Raw genomic sequence first — 24,369 nt, 5'->3', positions numbered from 1 at the left:
AGCCTAACCATATCACTTCCTTTTAAAAAAAAAAAAATTCTTTCCACTAACGGAAAACCTGCCCATAAGAGTCCCCACCCAATTTGCCCACCACCTGTTTGCCTCCATATGGGTGTCTTTCATTAAAGGCACCATTTTCCCTATTGGCTCTAAGACTCAGCACCTCACAGGAGATGATGCATAAAAGGAGTAAGATGTTGGAGATGCCTAAGCTTTTATGAGACTTTACATAAAATCCTAAAGAGGATTCTATTCATTTTGTGCCAAATCTAAGTTACCATGTATCTCCAGAAGGAGAGTCAGACTTCAGATTAATTTGAAAGATTGATATGTTGAATGCTCAATGAGAATTTAAATTTTTCTCAGTATTAAAATTTCTTGCACCCAACCAGCAGTCATCTTTATAGGGCATCTTTCAACCTAGTCTGGTGTAGAAAGCATAGACGCACCCAGATTACCTTTAAGCAGGCAGGTGCTGTCATTCAAAGACCTTTTAAGCCTGAGTTGTAGTTTTAAACAGGCCCATGGAGAACTAGAATGATTGACAGTAGAGGGTAATGGTTAAGCAAAGGACTCTGAAGTCAGAAAGAACTGGGTTGAAATTCCAGCTCCACATCTTCCCAGGTATCTGACCCAGATGAGTGAAATAACTACCTGAATTTCAGTTTCTTCTTCTCTATAATGGGGATAGTAAAAGTACCTACCTTATAATGTTGTAGGGAAGAATTAAATAAAACAATACACGTTGTGGGCCGGGCACGCTGGTTCATGCCTGAAATCCCAGCACTTTGGGAGGCCGAGGCAGGCGCATCACCTGAAGTCAGGAGTTCGAGACCAGCCTGGCCAACATGGTAAAACGCCGTCTCTACTAAAAATACAAAAATTAGACAGGTGTTGTGGCAGGTGTCTGTAATCCCAGCTACTCGGGAGGCTAACACAGGAGAATCACTTGAACCCCGGGGGGCAGAGGTTGCAGTGAGCCAAGATGGCACCACTGCACTCCAGCCTGGGTGACACAGTGAGACTCTGTCTCAAAAAAAAAAAAAAAACTATGTTAAGTTGTTAAGTACCTCACACACAGTAGGCAGTCAATTAGTGTAGCCATATTCAGTGGCAGCTCTAATAATTTACTTTCCCAGTGTATCTTGTGTTAAGCCATCAGTGGCTTATAGTTATCATCAGGGCTGCTCAGGTCCAACCTCTCCTTGTGCAGAGACACCAGTTATTATGTTCATCTCAGGGGAAGATAGTGACCCGCTACACATGGTACAGGCTGGCAGGCACCAACTACTCCTCCCACGCCCTAGCAGCTGGACAACAAGCACGTAATGTAGGCTTGGCCAGGCAGCTGCTGCCACCCAAGACCAAGGAAGCACACAAAACTATGGGAAGAGATTAATATTTGTTCACAGTAGCAGCATTTCAGCAGAGCTTTGACTAGTGTATGATGGCTGCTGCAGGGTTTCTGGGCAGTGGGGTGCAGCTTAGGGTTTCCCAGTGCATCAGTTCCAGTATGCCGCCTGCAGCATCATAGGCAGTCTTGGAAGAGTGCCTTGGTCATGGTTATGGCTGTCAGGCCCACCTCACTTTCTGCCCATCACCTGAGCCTGGCTCTCCACTCCTCCCGTCAATGGTCTCAGCTCCTTCACATGCTGCTATAAATTCCCACCCTGGTTTCATTGGTCAGTGTCAGTTTCTGGTGCGTGTAATCAACAAACTGTAGTTAGTACATTCCCAGAGAGAGAAGCTCTGGTGGCATCTGTTGTCACCAAAAGTGAAGACTCCAGTTGGGCAGAATTTGTGGCCATACCAACGTAGAATTCATTGCTGTGAGTTCAGCCCTTGCCCTTGTAAAGGACACCAGCTTAGATGGTTTCACGTGAACAGTGCAAACAAAGCTTGGTGCTTTTATGCTGAAAGATGCCCCAGCACACCACGAATGCCTTCGTTCCCTCTGAGAGCTGGATGTGCTTCAGGACTGGCCTTTGATTTCATCATAGTGGTGGGACTTTGTTAAGTAAAAATTTTTAGGCCGGGCGTGGTGGCTCATACCTGTAATCCCAGCACTTTGGGAGGCAAAGGCAGGAGGATCGCCTGAGCCCAGAAGTTCAAGACCAGCCTGGGTGACATGGAAAAACCCTGTCTCTAAAAAAAAAAAAAAAAAAAAATTAGCCAGACATGGTGGTGCATACCTGTAGTCCCAGCTACTTGGGAGGCTGAGGCAGGAGCAATTGAGCCTGGGAGGTCAAGGCTGCAGTGAGCAGTGATTGCACCACTGTACTACAGCCTGGGTGATGCAGCAAGACCCTGTTTCAAAAAAAAAACAATAATAAAGTAAAAAATGTTTACTTTTTTACAATATTTTTGTAAAAAGTGTCAAACATACAGCAAAGCTGAATTTTTTAGTGAACACTCAATACCACAAAATTTTATCATTCACATGTTACTATTTTGCTTTATCATATGTCTGTCTATTACAGTAGATTTTTCGTTGAAAAGTAATACATGCACAGGGTAAAAAAAATTCAAAGATTTCAACGTGATATGCAGTGAAAAATTATTCTCCTTTTCACACTGAATTTCCAACTTCGCTCCCCAAAAGCAATCACTTGTAGTGGTTTCTTTTGTGTGTTTTCAGAAAACTTCTATTCAGACACATGCTTATTTTTTTGTTTCAGTTTTTTTCTTCATCCCTTTTAATGAGCTCTTACTCTACATAGTGGCCAATAGTCTGACTTTTTTTTTTTTTTTTTTTTTTTTTTTACATTTAACAATGTATCTTTCAATCAGAATTCATTTAAGAAAAGTTTACTATCCCAGCACTTTGGGAGGCTGAGGCAGGCGGATCACAAGGTCAGGAGATCCAGACCATCCTGGCTAACATGGTGAAACCCTGTCTCTACTAAAAATACAAAAAATTAGCCAGGTGTGGTGGCGGGTGCCTGTAGTCCCAGCTACTCGGGAGGCTGAGGCAGGAGAATGGCGTGAACCCGGGAGGCGGAGCTTGCAATAAGCCGATATCACGCCACTGCACTCCAGCCTGGGCGACAGAGCGAGACTCCACCTCAAAAAAAAGAAAAGAAAAGTTTACTAAACACTTGTGTACAAGCTACTTCTCTGTAACAGACATGCCACCCTCTAGGGGCTGGAGATTCAGAAGTCACTCATGTCAACTCATGTGAAACCCATTCATTCTTAAAGCGACTTTGAAACCAGGGCTCCAATGCCTATGAGGCACAGGTAGTAACAAAACAGTATGAAGGTATCTGCAATCCAATAATATATGTTATATTTACACTATACTGGAGTCTATTAAGTAATAGCATTATGTCTTAAAAAACAGTGTACATGCCTTAATTTTAAAATATTTTATTGCTAAAGAATGCTAGTGATCATCTTAGCCTTCAGTGGGTCATAATCCTTTTGCTGGTGGAGGGTCTTGCCTGGAGGTCGATGGCTGCTGACTGATCAGAGTGGTGGTTGCTGAATGTTGGGGTGGCTGTGCCAATTTCTTAAAATAAGACAACAATGAAGTTTTTCTGCATCAATTAACACTTCCTGTCACAAAAGATTTCTCTGTGGCATGCAATGCTGTTTGATAGCATTTTAACCGCAATAGAACTTCTTTCAAAATTGGAGTCAGTCTGCTGGGCGCAGTAGCTCATGCCATAATCCAGCACTTTGGGAGGCTGAGGTGGATCACCTGAGGTCAGGAGTTCAAGACCAGCCTGGCCAACATGGCGAAACCCCGTCTCTACTAAAATTACAAAAATTAGTCAGGTATGGTGGCGCATGCCTGTAATCCTAGCTGCTCGAGAGACTGAGGCAGGAAAGTCACCTGAACCCGGGAGGCAGAGGTTGCAGTGAGCCAAGATCACACCACCACTGCACTCCCACCTGGGTGACAGAGTGAGACTCTGTCTAAAAAAAAAAAAAAAAGAGAGAGTCAATCCCCTCAAACCCTGCTGCTGCTTTATCAACTAAGTTTACGCAATATTCTAAACCCTTTGTTGTCATTTCAACAACATTCACAGCATCTTCACCATGAGTAGATTTCATCTCAAGAAACCACTTTTTTTGCTCAGCCATAAATAGCAACTCCTCATCTGTTCAAGTTTTATGATGAGATTGCAGCAGTTCAGGCTCCACTTCTAATTCCAGTTCTCTTGCTATGTCTACCACATCTGCAGCTACTTCTGACATTTAAGTCTTGAACCCCTCAAAGTCATCAATGACATTTGGAATCAACTTCTTACAAACTCCTGTTAATGTCAATGGCCTCCTCCCATGAATCATGAATGTTCTTTATGGCATCTGGATTGGCGAATCCTCTCCAGAAGGTTTTTAATATACTTTGCCCAAATTCATCAAAGGAATCACTGTCTATGGCAGCTACAGTCTTATAAAATGTATTTCTTAAATAATAAGACTTGAAAATTAAAATTACTCCTTGGTCCATGTACTGTAGAATGGAGGTTGTGTCAGCAGGCATGAAAACAACATTCATCTCCTTGTACATCTCCATCAGAGCTCTTGGGTGACTAGGTGCATTGTCAATGAGCAGTAATCTTTTGAAAGAAATTTTGTTTCTGAGCAGTAGGTTTCAACAGTGGGCTTTAAATATTCAGTAATCCATGATGTAAACAGAGGTGCTGTCATCCAGCCTTCATCGTTCCATTTCTAGAGCACAGGTGGAGTAGATGTAGCATCATTCTTAAGGGCCTTAGGATTTTTGGAATGGTAAATGAGCATTGGCTTCAACTTCAAGTCACCAGCTACATTAGCCCCTAACAAGAAAATCAGCCTGTCCTTTGAAACTTTGAAGCCAGACATTGACTTCTCCTCTCTAGCTATGAATGTCCTAAATGGCATCTTCCTCCAGTAAGGGCTATTTCATCTGCATTGGAAATCTGTTGCTCAGTGTAGCCTCCTTCATCAGTGATCTTAACTGCATCTTCTGGAGAACTTGCTGCAGCTTCTCCATCAGCACTTGCTGCTTCACCTTGCACTTTTATGTTACGAAGACAATGTCTTTCCTTAAACCTCAAGAGCCAACCTCTTACCTTCCAACTTTTCTCTTTTCATCTGCAGCTTCCTCACCTCTCTTAGCCTTCATAGAATAAGTAGAGGTAGGGCCCTGCTCTGAATTAGGCTTTGGTGTAGAAGAATGTTGTAGCTGGTTTGACCCTCCATCCAGATGACTAAAAGTTTCACCATATCAGCAATTAGGCTGGTTCACTTTTTTATCACTCATGTGTTCACTGGAGTAGCACTTTTAACTTCCTTCAAGAACTTTTCCTTTGCATCCTTGACTTGGCTGTTGGACTCAAAAGGCCCAGCTTTCAGCCTGCCTTGGCTTTTGACATGCTTTTCTCACTAAGCTTAATCATTGCCAGCTTGTGGTTTAAAGTGACAGATGCACCACCTTCCCTTTCACATGAACACTTATGGGTCACTGTGGGGTTATTAATTGGCCTAATTTCAATATTGTGTCTCAGGGAATAGAAAGGCTGGAAGAAAGGGAGAGAGAAGGGACTGGCTGGTCACTGGAGCAGTCAGAACACACACAACACTTGTCAATTAAGTTCCCGTCTTACATGGGCACAGTTCATGGCACCCTAAAACAGTTACAAGGGTGGCATCAAATATCACTGATCATGGACTGGGTGAGGTGGCTCATGCCTGTAATCCCAGCACTTTAGGAGGCCAAGGTGGGCAGATCACCTGAGGTCAGGAGTTCGAGACCAGCCTGGCCAACATGGCGAAACCCCATCTCTACTAAATATACAAGAATTATCTGGGCATGGAGGCACATGCCTGTAATCCTAGCTACTAGGGAAGCTGAGGCTGGAGAATCTCTTGAACTTGGGAGATGGAGGTTGCAGTGAGCCGAGATCATGCCACTGCACTCCAGCCTGGGTGACAGCGCGAGACTCCGTCTCAAAAAAAAAAGATCACTGATCACATTAACAGATATAATAAATGATAAAGTTTGAAATATTGCAAGAATTATCTCAACGTGACACAGAAACACAAACTGAGCTCATGCTATTGGAAAAATGATGCCGATACCCTTGCTGGATGCAGGGTTGACACAAACCTTCAACTAAAAAAAGAAAAAAACACACAGTATCTGTGAAGTGGAATAAGCGGCGTATACCTGTAGTACTTAGCACACGGTGAGCCATCTATCAATGCCCTCTTTCCATCCTCATAGTCATTACCACCACAAGGATCATCATTGTCCTTCACTGGCTCTCAGGCACCTTCCCAAACCAGGCCTGAGATTTGCCTCTGGATGTGCCTGAGCTTTAACGGGGGAAAGAGGGTGTCTTAGACACCCTCTAACTGCTGTAACAAAGTGCCATAGACTGGGTAGCTTATACACACCAAAAACTTATTTCTTGCAGTTCTAGAGGCTGGAAATTCCAAGATCAAGGCACTGGCAGATTTGGTGTCTGGTGAGGACCCCACTTTCTCATAAATGACACCTTCTAGCTGTGTCCACACATGGTGGGAGGGGAAGGCAGCTCTCTGGTGCCTCTTTTATAAGGGCACTAATTCCTTCCAGGAGAGTTCCAGCTCCATGACCCAAACACCTGCCCAAAGCCCTGTTCTTAATACCATCATGTGGGGGTTAGGGTTTCAACATATGAATTGTGGGGAGGCACAAACATTCACAGGGGAAAGGAAAAATACGAAATTATTTAATCATATTCTTTTTTGCCATATGAAACCCTTCATACCTGCTCCCCACCCAACTCCTTCACCCTATCTCCTGTACTCCCCGCACCTGTAGTCAGACTAAGGTTTCTCAAAAGTGCTGTCTCTTTGCCTCCTGGTCTTTTAGGGAGTGGGGAGGGGTTGTTTTTTGTTTGGTTGATTTTTTTGTTTGTTTTGAGATAGAGTCTTGCTCTGTCACTGCAACCTCCGCCTCCCAAGTTCAAGCAAGTCTCCTGCTTCAGCCTCTAGAGTAGCTGGGACTACAGGTGCACGCCACCATGCCTGACTAATTTTTTTTTGTGTGTATATATATATATGTGTGTGTGTGTGTGTGTATGTGTGTGTGTGTGTGTATATATATATATATATTTTTTTTTTTTAGATGAAGTCTCACTCTGTTTCCCAGGCTAGAGTGAAGTGACAGTCTTGGCTCACTGCAACCGCTGCCTCCTGGGTTCAAGCGATTCTCCTGCCTCAGCCTCCTGAGTAGTTGAGTAGCTGGGATTACAGCTGTGCCCCACCAGGCCCAGCTAATTTTTGTATTTTTAGTAGAGTCGGGGTTTTGACATGTTGGCCTGCTGATCTTGAACTCCTGACTTCAGGTGATCCACCCACCTCAGCCTCCCAAAGTGCTGGGATTACAGGCGTGAACCACCGACCCAGCCTCCCTCCTGGTCTTTGTACAAGCTGTCCCCTCTACCTGAAACCCACTTCACCTCACTTCTTTTTTATTTTTATTTATTTTACTTTATTTTTGAGACAGGGTCTTGCTCTGTCACCCAGGCTGGAATGCAATGGCATAATCATAGTTCATTGCAGCCTCAAGCTCCCAGGCTCAAGCAATCCTCCTGCCCTCGACCTTTTTTGATAGCTGTGACCACAGGCACACACCACCACACCCAGCTAATTACTGTATTTTTTTTTTTTTTTTTTTTTTTTGAGACAGAATCTCACTCTGTCGCCCAGGCTGGAGTGCAGTGGCTCGATCTCGGCTCACTGCAAGCTCCGCCTCCTGGGTTCACACCATTCTCCTGCCTCAGCCTCCGGAGTAGCTGGGACTACAGGCACCCGCCACCACGCCCGGCTAATATTTTGTATTTTTAGTAGAGACGGGGTTTCGCCATTTTAGCCAGGATGGTCTCAATCTCCTGACCTCGTGATCCGCCCGCCTCGGCCTCCCAAAGTGCTGGGATTACAGGCGTGAGCCACCACACCCGGGCAATTACTGTATTTTTTGTAGAGATGGGGTTTCACTATGTTGCCCCAGCCAGCCTCTAACTCCTGGCCAGAAGCAATCCATTCACTTTGGCCTCCCAATGTGTTGGCATTACAGGCACGAGCCACTGCACCCAACCTACTTCACTTCTTTACCTGCCCAAGATCTCATCCTACACAGCCAGGGCTACAAATCCACCTCTTTGAGGAAGCTTTACCTGCCCACTCTGTGAGAACCTTTATCACATATTTATCACACTGTACTATAGCTGTTTACTTATTTATCCTCCTGATTGCTCTGTGACTCTTTTAAAGAATTGCTTTCGTATTCCTAGAGGTTAGCAAAGCCTTGCCCCCAGTGGCAACCCAATTAATGTTTGTTAAACAAATGAATAGCTTTAGGACATGCCCTAGTAGAAAATGTCAGGCAGGCCGACTGTGGCATAAGATAAGGAGACACTAGTGGAACCTGAAAACAGCAATTGGTGTGATTTCACTCTTGCCACAAAGGATGGGGAATTCATTCTTCTCAGGAGTAGGCAAGACACTGACCACTCCAGGCCTGCCACACCCTGCCCTGGAGTCTGGAAGCTTAGAATTCTTATTCTTGAAGAACATCTGCTACAGCTCAGGAACTTTCAAACCAGTAGGGGCCGGCAGGTGAATTAGAGGCTGTTTGTTTTCTCTATAAATAAAGACCTGGATCCACATTGTTGCCCAAACAGAATCCTCCTGCACCAACATTTCATTTCAAATTTTAAGCCCTGAAGGGGTAGGTGGGGTGTGGGAGCAGAGGGGAAAGAGGAGGAAGAAGCTAAGATTTGTAGAGGAGTTATTTCCCTTTTCAACTAAGATTGTGCACTAGTAACTTAACTAGTTACTTTTTCATTTAAAAAATAATGTAGTCCAGGCATGGTGCCTCACGCCTGTAATCCCAGCATTTTGGGAGGTCTGGGCAGGAGGATTGCTTGAGCCCTGGAGTTTGAGACCAGCCTGGGCAATGTAGTGAGACCTTGTCTCTCCCAAAACAAAACAAAACAAAATGCTGGGTGCTGTGGTGTGCACTTGTAGTCCCAGCTACACAGGAAGCTGAGGCAGAAGGATGGCTTAAGGCTGGGAGGTTGAGACTGCAGTGAGCTGTGATCGCACCACTGTACTCCAGCCTGAGTGACAGAGCAACCAGAGCAAGGCCCCATCTCAAAAAGAATAATAATAATAAAATGTAATTTATGATGATGGGAATGTATAGCTTGGCATTTCTAGGCAAGTTGAATGCAGACCTATTCTATGGCCCAGCTGATCCACGCCTGTGCTGCGCTTCTCAAACTTACTGTTCATAGAAGAAGTCACATGGGAATCTTCTGTTTGTTTTTTTGTTTTGTTTTGTTTTGTTTTTTTGTTTCGAGACAGAGTTTTGCTCTGTCGCCCAGGCTGGAGTGCAATGACGTGATCTCAGCTCACCGCAACCTCCACCTCCTGGGTTCAAGTGATTCTCCTGCCTCAGCCTCCCGAGTAGCTGGGATTACAGGTGCCCACCACGATGCCTAGTTGATTTTTTAGTTTTTAGTAGAGATGAGGTTTCACCATGTTGGGCAGGCAGATCGCAAAGTCCTGACCTCAGGTAATCGTCCCGCCTCGGCCTCCAAAGTGCTGAGACTACAGGTGTGAGCCACTATGCCCAGCCCACCTGGGGATCTTTTTAAAATGCAGATTCTGATGCCAGTGTGTCTCAAAGGTAATATGTATATGGATCACCTGGGGACCTTATTAAAAGCCCATTCTGATTTCAGCAAATCATTTTAAACGACAGAAGAATCACCTGAGGATCTTGTTAAATACAGGTTCCAGACATAGAGAAACTTTCACATGTGAATCAGGAAAGCAGTGCAAGCAAGAATGCTAACAGCTACAACATTCTTAATTTGTGTGTGTGTGTGTGACAGAGTCTTGCTTTGTCACCAGGCTGGAGTGCAATGGCACAATTTCAGCTCACTGCAACCTCTCTGCCTCCCAGGTTCAAGAGATTCTTCTGCCTCAGCCTCCTGAGCAGCTGGGACTACTGGCCTGCACCACCATGCCCAGCTAATTTTTGTATTTTTAGTAGAGGCAGGGTTTCACCATGTTGGCCAGGATGGTCTCGATCTCTTGACCTCAGGTGATCTGCCCACCTCAGCCTCCCAAAGTGCTGGGATTACAGGCGTGAGCCACTGCACCCAGCCTCATGTTAAAATGTATATAGAGATGATGTTATACAAATTATGTTATACATATTATGCATAATGCAAATTATGCTATTGGGCATATGTGTATATATGTGTATGTGTATATATGTGTATGTACACATATGCCTAACAACATAATTTGTACACTTTGTCTTTTGGATGTTTCACTTAATATATCATAAAAAATATTCCATATGAATGCACATAGAAATGCATTATTTTTTATAGTTTAATAGAATTCTATTGTATGAAAGTATGATATCATTATTTATTTTAGTTAATTCTTAACTATAAAGCAGTATATGAATACATTCCTTATTTTCTTTAAAAAAAAAGAAATATGGCCAGGCACGGTGGCTCACGCCTGTAATCCCAACACTTTGGGAGGCCGAGGCAAGCGGATCATCTGAGGTCAGGAGTTCGAGACCAGCCTGGCCAACATGGGGAAACCCCGTCTCTACTAAAAATACAAAGATAAGCCAGGCGTGGTGATACATGCCTGTAATCCCAGCTACTCAGGAGGCTGAGGCAGGAGAATCGCTGGAACCTGGGAGGTGGAGGTTACAGTGAGCCGAGATTGCACCATTGCACTCCAGCCTGGGTGACAGAGCGAGACTCCATCTCAAAAAAAAAAAAAAAGAAAGAAAGAAAAAAGAAATATTGGCCTGGCACCATGGCTCACGCCTATAATCCCAGCACTTTGGGAGGCCGAGGTGGGCAGATCACCTGAGGTCGGGAGTTTGAGACCAGCCTGACCAACATGGAGAAACCCTGTCTCTACTAAAAATACAAAATTAGCCGGGCATGGTGGCACATGCCTGTAATCCCAGCTACTTGGGAGGCTGAAGCAGGAGAATTGCTTAAATCCGGGAGGTGGAGGCTGCCGTGAGCCAAGATCACACCATTGCATTCCAGCCTGGGCAGCAAGAGCGAAACTCCATCTGAAAAAGAGAAAGAAATATTACTATGCATAATGTTCACACACAGAGAGAGAGAGAGAGAGAGAAAGAAATTTAGGTTCTCCAATCTTCCTTCCTCCAAACTTCTCCCCTTTCCTTGCTTAAGATGTAGCCAGTACAGGCTGGGTTCCGTGTCTCACACCTGTAATCCCAGCACTTTGGGAGGCCAAAGTGGGCGAATCACTTGAGCCCAGGAATTCAAGACCGGCCTGGCCAACATGGTGAAACCCTGTCTCCACTAAAAATAAAAAAATTACCCAGGTGTGATAGCATGTGCCTGTAGTCCCAGCTACTCGGGTGGCTGAAGCTTGAGCATCACTGGAGCCTGGGAAGTCAGGGTTTCAGTGGGCCATGATGATGCCACAGCACTCCAGCCTGGGCGACAGAGTGAGACCCTGTCTCCAAAAAAAAAAAAAAAAAAAAAAAAAAAAGCTGTAGCGAGCATGTATTCTTCCAGTACTTTTTTCACTGGATTTATGTGAATATATATTTCACCATTGAAAATATGTATAGATTGGAATATGTGTTTAGATCTATATATCTATGTGGGCCTTGCTTTTTTTTCTTTAATCCAATATATCTTAGAGCTCTAGGCATGCTTGTATTCATAAATCCAGCCTGGTATTTCTTTTTTTTTTTTTTTTTTGGAGACGGAGTCTCACTCTGTCGCCCAGGCTGGAGTGCAGTGGCAGCGATCTTGGCTCACTGCAAGCTCCGCCTCCCGGGTTCACGCCATTCTCCTGCCTCAACCTCCCAGTAGCTGGGACTACAGGCGCCCGCCACTACGCCCGGCTAATTTTTTTTTTTTGTATTTTTGGTAGAGACGGGGTTTCACAGTGTTAGCCAGGATGGTCTCGATCTCCTGACCTTGTGATCCGCCCGCCTCGGCCTCCCAAAGTGCTAGGATTACAGGCGTGAGCCACCGCACCCAGCCTGGCCTGGTATTTCATGATCTGGCTAAACCTCAGTTTAATGTAGCCACTTGCCTATTGTTGGACATTGAGGATGTTTCTTCATTTTTTTTTGCTACAACAATGACTTGCAACAAACATTCTTGGACGTTCGCCCTTGTACACCTGTGCGAATGTTTCTCTGGAGGAGAAAAGATGGAAAGCAGACTTGATAGATTGGCAGGACATTTTTAAAAACATAATGCCAAATTGCCCTCGAAAGTGGCCATAAACATTCATGCTCTCACTAGCAATGCATTAGAAAACCAATTTCCCTGTGCTCTTCCTAACAGTAGACGTTCTGAGTGTTTTTAATTTTTATTGATCTGATAGGTGAAAAGAACAGTGGGAATGGGCTTTACTAGCCATTCCCTTATAATTAGTAAGATTGAACACCCCTTCCATGTTTGTTGCCCCGAATCTGCATTTAACAAGGTCCCTGGGTGATTCATCTGTACATTAAAGTTTGAGAAGCACTGAAATCAGAATCTGACTTTTAACAAGGTCCCCAGGTGATCTGTATACATGTTACATTTTGAGACACACTGGCATCAGAATCTGCATTTTAACAAGATCCCCAGGTGACTTCTCTGCACAGTGAGTTTGAAAAATACAGCATAGGCATGGAATAGCTGGCTCACGCTCAGCATGTGTGTGTGTTTAATCTTTTCTATCGGGACAGGTGAAAACCAGTGTTTCCATTTACTTGAACTAAAATTTCTTTAATCATAAGTGACCTTGAACATTTTTTTTCAAATTTTTACATATCATATTTTTCTTATCTGGGAGCTACCTAGTCCCTGAATCTCCTTAGTTTGCTTCAAACATACCAAAGTTGGTCTCTTAAAAGAGTCTTTGCTGTTGCTCCTCCCTCCCCCGGGAACGCTGTCTCCCTGGTCCTTTCCATGACTGGCTATTACATTCGTGTTTTAGCTCAAAGGTCACTTCTAGCCTTTGAGCTACCCACCACTACCGCCACTACCACCCAGTCACTCCTGATCACACTACCACAATATTTTGATCATAGCACCTATTGCCCTCTAAAGTGACCTTGTACATCCTCTGGTTACTTCTCTGAATCGCTTCTGGACCTTGTCTGTCTTTATCACTCTATCTCCAGCACCTAGAGCAGAGCCAGGCAATAAAGTGGGCTCAAAGAATTGTTATCAAATGAACTAATGGTGGCTCATGCCTATAATCCCAGCACTTTGGGAGGCCGAGGCAGGTGGATCACCTGAGTTCAGGAGTTCGAGACCAGCCTGGCCAACATGGTAAAACCCTGTCTCTCCTAAAAATGAAAGGAAAAAAAAAAGCCAGGTATGGTGGCGGGCGCCTTGTAATCTCAGCTACTTGGGAGGCTGGGACAGGAGAATGGATTGAACCCAGGAGACAAAGGATGCAGTGAGCTGAGATCGTGCCAGTGCACCCTAGCCCCGGCACCAGAGAGAGACTCGGTCCCAAAAAAAGAATTCCTGGCAAGGGTAATAATCAATAAATAAGATTTGTTCCTGTCTAGTTTTTTTTCTTTCTTTTTTTTTTTTGAGGCGGAGTCTTGCTCTGTCGCCCAGGCTGGAGAGCAGTGGCGCATTCTCAGCTCACTGCAAGCTCCCCCTCCCGGGTTCACGTCATTCTCCTGCCTCAACTTCCCAAGTAGCTGGGACTACAGGTGCCCGCCACCACGCCCGGCTAATTTTTTGTATTTTTAGTAGAAACGGGGTTTCACCATGTTAGCCAGGATGGTCTGGATCTCTTGACCTCATGATCCGCCTGCCTCGGCCTCCCAAAGTGCTGGGATTACAGGTGTGAGCTACCGCGCCTGGCCTCCTGTCTAGTTTTTCACCTCTTTGGGGAATCATTTGTGCCTGGATAAACATTTATTTGTTCATTCTGGTATTCATAGTAGAGAATGGTAGTATTAATGATACAAGTTTAATGAGGATGCTTAGGAAGGAGAACCCAGCCAGGCACAGCGGCTCGTGCCTATAATCCCAGTACTTTGGGAGGCTGAGGTGGGAGGATCACTTGAGCCCAGGAGTTCAAGACCAGCCTGGGCAACATGGTGAAACACATTCTCTACAAAAAAAAATACAAAAATTAGCCTGGGTATGGTGGCATGTGCCTGTAGTCCCAGCCACTCAGGAGGCTAAGATGGGAGGATCGCTTGAGACCTGGAAGTTGAGACTGCAATGAGCCAAGATCACGCCACTGCACTCCAGCCTGGGTAACAGAGAAAGACTGTCCCAACAAAGAAAAAAAAAAAAAGGAAGGAGAACACAACCAGGGTGCCCACATCCCCAGAGGCCTAGGACAATCAGAAACAACATTGTATTGATACTTTGTTTTTGTCTCTTTCTCTTTAAAAAGAAGAGTAAGCTTTCCACATTTAATGTATGGATTGAAACTATGAAAGCATGGGAATTCTGCAACTCAGAAGAGTTGAGTAAAGTCACACATGCTTGTTTGCTTCAAATATATTTCCATGTGAAACAGTAACTGTGCCTAGTTAAGTGGAATAACCGATTACAGATGAGTGCTACTTTCATAGATAACTATAACTCTTACCCCATTATCATAAATAACTATTAATACTTAGAGTAGTATCTATGTACTAGATGTTGTTCTGTACCTGTTTACATATATAAATTCACTAATCCTCAAGCTACCCTTGGTATTGCCATTTTATTAATAAGAAAAATGGGACACAGAACAGCTTTCTTGAGATCACACGGGTGGGATGTGAACGGAGCCAGGAGCTGGGATTCTTGGTTTTTTTTTGTTTTTTTTGTTTTTTTTGGAGATGGAGTCTTGCTCTGTTGCCCAGGCTGGAGTGCAGTGGCGTGATTTTGGCTCACTGCAACCTCTGCCTCCTGGGTTCAAGCGATTCTCATGCCTCAGCCTCCTGAGTAGCTGAATTACAGGTGCCCACCACCACGCCCAGCTAATTTTTTGTATTTTTAGTAGAGATGGGGTTTCACCACGTTGTCCAGGCTGGTCTCAAACTTCTGACCTCAGGTGATCCACCCACCTGGGCCTCCTAAAGTGCTGGGATTACAGGTGTGAGCCACCGCACCCGGCCAGAGCCAGGATTCTAACTCAGGTTGGCTCTAAACTGTGCTTTTAGTTACTACATTATCCTGCCTCTGGCATCTTTATGATGTTTGTAAAGAGAGGTAGAGTGACCAGGAGAATCTGTTGTATAATTCAGAAGTATGCTCTTTATCTCTTGGCAAAATACTTAAAGAGTTGTGAGAATTACAGATATTCTCCATTTTTCTTCTACAAAACAACGTTTGAAAATTTATTAACTTTCGATGTGAACAAAGGGGATTACCTAACAACTATTTTAAAAAAAAAAATCGCAGGCTGGGCGAGGTGGCTCACGCCTGTAATCCCTGCACTTTGGGAGGCCGAAGCAGGCAGATCACCTGAGGTTGAGAGTTCAAGACCAGCCTGACCAACATGGAGAAACCCATCTCTACAAAAATACAAAATTAGCCGGGCGTGGTGGCTCATGCCTATAATCCCAGCTACTCGGGAGGCCTGAGGCAGGAGAATCGCTTGAACCCGGGAGGCGGAGGTTGCGATGAGCCGAGATCGCGCCATTGCACTCCAGCCTGGGCAACAAGAGCGAAACTCCGTTTCAAAAAAAACAAAAAAATTGACCGCTGACTCGGGGCGTTTTCCACTACGGCTTCCCCACCTCCCCGTCGCGGAACCCGGCTATATGGCTGCCGCTGTGCCCCGCTCCGCGTCTCTCTCCCCGCTGCTTCCCCTTCTCCTGGGCTTCCTGCTCCTCTCCGCTCCGCATGGCGGCAGCGGCCTGCACACCAAGGGCACCCTTCCCCTGGATACGGTCACGTTCTGCAAGGTCATTCCCAAAAGCAGGTTCGTCTTGGTGAAGGTCAACACCCAGTACCGCTACGGTGAGAAGCAGGATGAGTTGAGGCGTCTTGCTGAAAACTCGGCTTCCAGCGATGATCTCTTGGTGGCAGAGGTGGGGATCTCAGATTATGGTGACAAGCTGAACATGGAGCCGAGTGAGAAATACAAGCTGCACAAAGAGAGCTACCCAGTCTGCTACTTCTCCCGGGAGGGGGACTTTGAGAACCCAGTCCCATGTACTGGTGCAGTTAAGGTTGGAGCCATCCAGCGCTGGCTGAAGGGGCAAGGGGTCTACCTAGCTATGCCAGGTGGCCTGGTGGCCTGCTGCATACGACGCCCTGGCCAGGAGTTCATCAGGGCCTCTGGCATGGAGGTCCGCTAGGCCCTCTTGAAGCAGCGGCAGGACCACCTCTCAAGTGTGAAGGAGACTGAGAAGAACTGGGCGGAGCAATACCTGAAGATCACGGGGAAGATCTTAGACCAAGTGGAGGACTTCCCAGCATAGACGTGACATGGATCGCCAGGCTGATTGAGAACAAGTTGAGTGACGGGAAGAAGGAGGAGCTCCAGAAGAGCTTAAACATCCTAACTGCCTTCCAGAAGAAGGGGGCCGAGAAAGAGGAGCTGTAAAAAGGCTCTCTGTGGTTTTCCAGGGTTTGGTAGGCGTGAGGAGGGGAGAGTTAACCTGCTGGCTGTGAGTCCTTTGTGAAATATAAGGGGGTGGTGGGAAAAGTGGTACTAACCTACAATTCTGAGCTCTGAGTATGCCTGGACGTTGATGCTGATGTGGCCATGCTTAGGATGCCTCTAGCTGGTGTGGGGATAGCTGGAGCACTTCTCAGGTGGCTGGTGAAATGACCCCTCAGAAGGAATTGGTGTTATAGAGAAGAGTGAGGAGTGTACGGCCCAGGTCTTTGACCGGTGTAGTTTGGATTCAATTAAAGTTTCATTGTTTCAGTTAAGTGGAAAAAAAAAATCAGGACAAAGGCAATATATGAAGAATGAAGAAGTAACTAGTTTTCAACAGAAACATCCCATGCAGAAAGTACTTTTAAATCATGTTTGGCCATGATTCCCTTGTTATGTGATATTGTTGCTGAAAACAATGAAAAGTTGTCGCCTATAAGAACCTCACATTTAAATAACGTGTTTAAAGTTAGCAACAAATTTTTTTCTTTTTTTTTTGAAGTGGAATTTCACTGTGTCGCCCAGGCTGGAGTACAGTGGCACGATCTCGGCTCACTGCAACCTCCGTCTCCTGGGTTCAAGCGATTCTCCAGCCTCAGCCTCCCATGTGGCTAGGATTACAGGCGTGTGCCACCACACCCAGCTAATTTTTATTTATTTTTAGTAGAGATGGGGTTTCAACATGTTGGCCAAGCTGGTCTTGAACTCCTGACCTCAGGTGATCCACCTGCCTTGGCCTCCCAAATTCTGGGGTTTAGCATGAGCCATCGCACTCAGCCAGCAACAGATTTTTGTAGCCTGTTTAAACATCTTCTGGCCAGGCACGGTGGCTCACACCTGTAATCCCAGCACTTTGGGAGGCCGAGGCGGGCAGATCACGAGGTCAGGAGATCAAGACCATCCTTGCTAATATGGTGAAACCCCGTCTCTACTAAAAATACAAAAAATTAGCCGGGCGTGGTGGTGGGCGCCTATAGTCCCAGCTACTCGGGAGGCTGAGGCAGGAGAATTGCATGAACTCGGGAGGCGGAGCTTGCAGTGAGCCAAGATCATGAGCCAAGACCGTGCCACTGCACTCCAGCCTGGGCGACAAAGCGAGACTCCGTCTCAAAGAAAAAAAAATCTTCTAAAAAAAGAGCTTCCCTGGGTTTGACATCCATTTGTTCCAGGTACAATATAGTAATGTGTCTTCTTCACTTTAATTTGCAGAAGCTCCTGATTATGAGGGAAGATGAAAATTTTCTAGCTGGATTTGAACAGAATAGTCAACCTGTGTAATAGGCAAATGTGACTGAAAGAGGAGACTCATGACTGATTACGCATGGCCAATGATACTTTGCTTTCATTTATATCTGTAGAACCTGTGTGTGTGTGTGTGTGTGTGTGTGTGTGTGTGTGTGTGTGTTTATTTTGTTTTGTTTTTTTCAGATTTTCAATTTTGAGCCTTGAAATAAAGCCATTAAAACCAAACATGATGGCCAGGCACAGTGGCTCACATCTGTAATCCCAGCACTTTGGAAGGCCGAGGCAGGTGGATTGCTTGAGGCCAGGGTTCAAGACCAGCCTGGCCGACATGGTGAAAACCCATCTCTACTAAAAATAAAAAAAAATTTGTCGGGCGTGGTGGTGGCTGTCTGTAATCCCAGCTACTCGGGAAGCTAAGAAAGGAAAATTGCTTGAACCCAGGAGGTGGAGGTTGCAGTGAGCTGAGATCGTGCCATTGCACTCCAGCCTGGGCAACAAGAGTGAAACTTCATCTCAAAAGAAAAAAAAAAAAGTAATAAACTTAATTTAGGACTAGAACTCTGATTGGATGTTTTGCAAAAGAGTAAAAACAATTTTTTTTCAAAAATAAGACTAATCAGTTGTCATTATATTTGTGGAACACATTTATCATTTTCACTTTGTTTTTGGCTGCAATTATACCTACATGGAAAATGCAAGTCAAGACTATACCGAGATCCCATTTTATATCAATATAGTTGGCAAAAATCAAGACATTTTATAATCCCTGAGTGTGCGAAAGAATGGGCTTCACATTTTGGGTTTTGTTTGTTTGTTTTCAAGACAGGTTCTTACTCTGTTGCCCAGGCTGGAGTGCCGTGGCACAACCATGGCTCACTGCCTCAGCCTCCAAGGGTCAGCTTCCTCCTGCCTCAGTTTCCGGAGTAGCTGGGAGCACAGGTGTGTGTCACCCGCCCAGCTAATTTTTGTATATTTTTTGTAGAAACAGAGTTTTGCCATGTCACCCAGGCTGCTCTCAAAGTCCTGAGCTCAAGTGATCCACAAACCTCAGTTTCCCAAAGTGCCAGAACTACAGGCATGAGCCACTGAGCCTGACCTATGTTATTTCTTATACCTTGCTGGGGAAGTGTAAGTTAATACAATCATTTTGGCATTATCTCTTATACCACCCCCAGATACACATTCACTCATGAGAAACTCTGACACTTTTTAGAAAGATCATAGCAGCACTGTTCACAATGGCAGAGACCTGGCAAAGGCCCAAGTGCCCATCAACAGGAGAGTAGGTGAAGAAACTGGCATTTTCACACAGTGGAATATTTACAGAGCAGTCAAAACCAATAAACAATGACAGCAATTTGGATGATCTTAGCAAAATAATATTAAGTGAAAAAAGTTATTCTTGGAAGATTACATACCTTTTTATATTCTTTAAATATTAAAATTGGTTTTTTTAAGGAATACATGTAGGGACAATAAAACTTGCTAAAGAGAAAAAGCAAATGAATGAGATCTGTAGGAGTCAGGCTGATGATTCTTCAGTTGTAGGGCAGAGGAGGGGAGGGGATATCAGGAGGCCATATAAAGAGAGATGTAGGTTGTGGTTAAGGTCCTACTCTGGGGCAGTAGGTTCCCTAGTACTTATTATATCATAATAAACAGAGGTACAAGCAAGCAGCCTAAAAAATGTAGGCAAGTGTAGGCTAACAATAGGCCAGTAATAATGCCTCATGTACCAATAATTGATTGTGTACACCTGAGGTGAAATAATAACAAAACAAATACAAACACACATACCTCAAGCAGTATAAGGGGGTATCAGATGTCTCCCATCCCCCCATGCACCCCTCTTTCAACTTCCCCAGAGGCAACCACTGTTTATCCAGTCTCCTCAAAAGGAGACATGATAAACGTGTGTGTATATATACATATATATATATATATATTTTTTTTTTTTTTTTGAGATGGAGTCTCACTTTGTCGCCCAGGCTGGAGTGCAGTGGCGCGATCTCGGCTCCACCTCCCGGGTTCAAGTGATTCTCCTGCCTCAGCTTCCCCAGGAGCTGGGATTACAGGCGTCCGCCACCATGCCCGGATAATTTTTTGTATTTTTAGTAGAGACAAGGTTCCATCATGTTGGCCAGGCTGGTCTAGAACTCCTGACCTCATGTGATCCGCCCACCTCGGCCTCCCAAAGTGCTGGGATTACAGGAGTGAGCTACCGCACCTGGCCACGTGTATATATTTTCAAATGTCTTTACAGATCCGTGTAACTACACATACATCCCAAAGAAGACTTGAAGCGTGTGTTTTTTCAAAAGTTTAAGTCTCGGAAATTTAACCTGACGTGACTTCACCGGGCATTACACAAATATTCCTAAGTCGATTCACAACCTGAAAATCAAGGGGAAGTTTGAGGAAAACAGGTCAGCTTTTGAGAAATGGAAACAATTAAGCAAAAATGCCGTTCTCGCAGGCCTTGCCCTGGGGTTCGCCAACAGTAACCTCACAGAAGGCTCGTTACAGATGCTGCTAACGCCACAGGACCACCCCGTAAAACTCATACGCGGCGCTGTTAAAAATACAGATTCTCAGGCCCCGCCCCAAAAACTCGGAGCTGAGCCTGGCTGGGTCTTTTTGAAACAAGGGCCCCCACGTGATTCTCAGGTTCGGGCAAGCTTGGGGCACCACCCAGTCTTAAGTAACTCCCCAATTTGAAGAAAGTAAACACCTGGGGGATGTAGGTGGCTTTCTTGCTCCCCATTGGATGCCATTTACGCGGCGCAAGGAGGGATCTCCCTCGGGTCTCATCGAGGTCCCAGCCAGTCTGAGCACGAACGCTAATTAGCTCAACCCCCCGAGGACCACGCCTCCGTCACCTGCTGGGCGGGGCCGGAGCCGGGTTGGCCCCAAAAGCACTCCTGTGTGGTCCAAGACCCGGTGCGCCCGAGTCACGGGGCGGGGGCGGGCGCGTGCTATATAAAAACACACATTCCTGGCCTCGGCCACCTGAATCCAGAACTTTCGGAATCTGCATTTCTCCCTGCAGTTGGAGACACTCTGGTGTCTCCAACTCCTTTAAAATTTAAATTTGGGTATGCAGCAGGGTTGAGAACCAGGAGTGGAGGTCTTGCTTCTCAGCCTGGATGCGCACCAGAATAACCAGGAGTGGAGGTCTTGCTTCTCAGCCTGGATGCGCACCAGAATAACCTGTGTGTGTGATGGGGGTGGTCAGGGAGGGAGACGGCTTTTTAAAAAATATATCCCAATGCCCAGGTCCCAGCCCAGACCAATTAAGTCTGAATCTAAAAGCGCAGCCTGTGCAGCGCGGCAGCCACAGCGCCACCTGGGAGCTCGTTAGAAATACAGGAGCTCAGGCCCCACCCCAGACCCATTGAGTCAGAATCTGCATTTTAACGAGATCCCCAGTGACTCGTGCGCACATTAAAGTTGGAGGAGAGCTGCGCTTCTGAAATTTTAATGGGCAAACGAATCACCTGGGGATCTCGTTAAAATGCAGACACGGTTTCTCAAACTTTAATGTGCATGCGAATCACCTGGGGATCTTGTTAAAATGCAGATTCTGATTCAGCGGGTCCGGGGTAGAGCCCGAGAGTCTGCATTTCTAACGAGCTCCCAGGTGGTGCGGGCTGCCCGGGCGCGGACCGCAAGTCCACGGGACTCCTGGGGTCTTGGCTCCAGGCCAATCAGCCGTCAGGACTCTTGATAAATCGCCCTGCTCGGCTGATGAGCAGAATTGCCAGGACATGCGCGTTCCGGCCGAATGGGGGGTAATTTCCGAACTCCGGGAATTCGTTGTGTGAAGTAGGCCACTCCTAGGGACGCTCGGGGAGCCCCGTCCTCGCGCCATGTCGCGGCGCAAGCAGGCCAAGCCCCAGCACCTCAACTCCGAGGAGCTGCGGCCTGCGCGCCGGGAGTGTGCGGGGGTGGCCCCGCAGGTGGCGGGGGAGTCGGGTGAGTAGCGCTGCTGGAGCCCCGCCCGGGGGCTGGGGGCTGGTGCTCAGAGGTTCTCCGGACTCGCGCGGGTACGAGGACCGGGCAGGGGACCTGAAAGGGCGGGCCAAGCGTCCGGCGCACTGTCCTGGGACTGGGAGCTGGGCGTCCCCGTCTCCCGCCCTTGTAAATCACACCCTCCTGGAGTCAACCGTCCCCTTCCCCGCCTGGATTCTTCTAGCCACTCTTCTCAAGAGCTAGTCAACGAGTTTGCCTCCCAAACACGCTGGAAGGATGCTCAGAGGACCCCTCAGGCCGTTTTCGGGGTGCGCGGGCACCCGAGTCCCCGGCCTCCTTGGCACTGGGCTTCGGCTGCGCGCCTGGAAGGTGGCTTCTTGCCCTGGGGTTACGTTTCAAATGTGTTGTCCAGGGAAGGCCTCACTGAGGAGCGGACGTTCGAGCGAAGACCCGAAGGATGGGAGGGAGTGAGCCGTGCAGGTACCCGGGGAAAGAGCATTCCAGGCCGAGGGAACACAAGCGCAGGGACCCAGGGCGTCAGCGCTGCTGTAGCCCGAGAGGTCACGGGAGGCCCGAGAGGTGTGATGGGGGCAGACGGCGGGGGGTGGGGGACGGCCGTGAGCCTCGGTAAGAGCTCTGCATTTTATCTGAGCGAAGTGGGAGCCGTGGTGGGGATAGAGCAGTGATACTGTCGCACTTAACAGGCGGCCCCCACACCCCCTCCTCGGCTGCCACGTGGAACAGGATGTAGCAAGGAGATCCTCTGCTACCCTAAGCCCCCTGGGCAGCATTTCTCGTCCCAGGATCCTCAGCTTCAGAAGAGCCTGCGGGAGGGGACCTCTTCTCGCTCGCCAAATTCTTCCTGCAAGTTAGGGATCCCCCCTTTCCCCCGCCTCCACTGGAATCTCAGGGGTGGGGTTGGTGAATCTGCATTTCTAAGGCGCTTCCCTTTTTGCTTATTTGTGCTTAGATTAAGAGATTGCAGGTTCCTACTTTCTCTTCGGTTACTAAGCTCCCCGTGGTTAGCCGATACCTTTCCTTTAAGGGGGTGAGGAAAGGAGTTGTAACTGGACTTCCTCTTCTCCCCCGCTCTTTCCTGGTGCGGAAAGGAGGATGGGTCCCCTCTCCGGGCAGGCTCATCCCTCCAGAGGCGCGGGCTCTCCAGCTTCCGCATCAACTTCCACCACAGTCGGTCTGATGGGTTTTGACCACACCTTCCCGAGGAGGTGGTGGAGGGGAGTAGTTTAATGAAGGCTCCACTAAACGAATAGCTTGTATGTTAAAATAAAGCTTGTTCGGGTGGAGCTACCGTAACCAGAATAGTGTAACCACCCTCGTGCCCGAGGCCTGGGATGGAGATAGGCAGGTGAGACTTACAGGATCCTGTCCCCTGGGTCGAGGGGAGGGGCTCTTGCTGATCTCTGCGCCTAGGGGAAGTTGGGGAGGTACTGGGGATGCTGAGTCTTTTCGGGGAGGTGTTTATAGAAGAGAATTGCTGAGTAATCCCAGGCTGGAGTTGAAAGTCTGTGCATGGAGCTACTTTGGATTCCTGCAACCAGCGCTGCGAGGCGCCTTCTGGAGCCGCACCCAGTGTTTCGGGCATGGGGAGGCTGTTGTGCGTCCTGGAGTGCTGAGGTGCCTTCTGTGGGAGCAAGACGCAAACTCTGCTGGCCCAGTAGTGGGCCTCAACCCCAGCCACCCCTTCGGAGAAAAAAGCCGTCTTCCAACTGACGTTTTATCCTAGTACCTTTGGTCTGCGACACTGGCAAGGGGGTACATTTTTTACTAAGGTTGGGCCACTCTTAATTTGCAAGTGTCTTTGCAACTCAAGTAGCTTTTGGAGGAAAATAAAATGGAAAGTAATTAGTGGACTTCCTGTCACCACCAGTAAAATGACGGAGGGGCCGGAGGAACCTTACTGAGAGAACATCATCCGTTTCCCCAGGAGTTAAAACCCTCGCCGTGCTAACCTGGTTTCTAACTAGTCAAATGTGGCCCACCCCCACTTCCAGAGGCAGAGGGTCTCCCCCAGCTGCACCTTTCCCAGGAGAGTGGGCTTCAGGCCGCCTTTGGTTTCCTGGATGTCTAAATGTAAAAGAAATCGGAGGCCCCTCACACCCCCCCATCAGAGGCTCTATCTGGGTCATCCTTTAACCCACCTCTTTTCTAGTTTACATTGAAAACATGCATCTTTCTCGCCTCGAGAATCTGGTAGACTCTTACGTGTGTATATCAGTGAATAACGCTAATAGCATTTATACAGTATTGACTAATACACGAGGTTCTCTTACATATACTGAAGAACTTCATCTAAGCTAATGAGATGGCTATAATACCCACTTCACAGATGTGGAAACTGAGGAACCGGGGAAGTTAGCTTATCCAGGGGGACACAGCTAATGGTAAAACTGGAATTGAAACTTATCAGGTGGTTTCCCAGTCTGTTCCCCAAACCACTGTGTTATGCAGTGCCTCACTTAGATTTGTTTTCAGTCTTGCTTGACTTCTGTGGAA

The 24,369-nt window shown here is 46.8% G+C and overlaps 2 protein-coding genes across 5 annotated transcripts in view; both read left to right on the top strand.

Moving 5' to 3' along the window:
* ZFP64 (ZFP64 zinc finger protein) overlaps nucleotides 1–24,369 on the top strand; it is a 114,373-nt gene that overhangs the window by 71,756 nt on the left and 18,248 nt on the right. The window contains exon 1 of one of the 4 annotated variants that reach the window (XM_054467858.2): nucleotides 21,687–21,858. The exons of the other annotated variants lie outside the window; for them this stretch is intronic. Coding sequence (XP_054323833.1) covers nucleotides 21,753–21,858 — 106 coding nt within the window. The 5' untranslated portion in view covers nucleotides 21,687–21,752. Of the gene's footprint in view, nucleotides 1–21,686; nucleotides 21,859–24,369 lie in introns of those variants that run through there. 4 annotated transcript variants of the gene reach the window in all.
* Nucleotides 15,794–16,596, top strand: LOC129021887 (endoplasmic reticulum resident protein 29). The gene is given in 2 exon segments (XM_054467859.2): nucleotides 15,794–16,451; nucleotides 16,454–16,596. Coding segments are annotated over 2 exon segments (786 nt in total). The 3' UTR covers nucleotides 16,582–16,596.

The sequence above is a fragment of the Pongo pygmaeus genome, chromosome 21 (assembly GCF_028885625.2).
Source record: "Pongo pygmaeus isolate AG05252 chromosome 21, NHGRI_mPonPyg2-v2.0_pri, whole genome shotgun sequence".
Classification (NCBI taxonomy): domain Eukaryota; kingdom Metazoa; phylum Chordata; class Mammalia; order Primates; family Hominidae; genus Pongo; species Pongo pygmaeus.
Note: the sequence above shows the minus strand (reverse complement) of the source record. Positions and strands in the feature narration are given on the sequence as shown.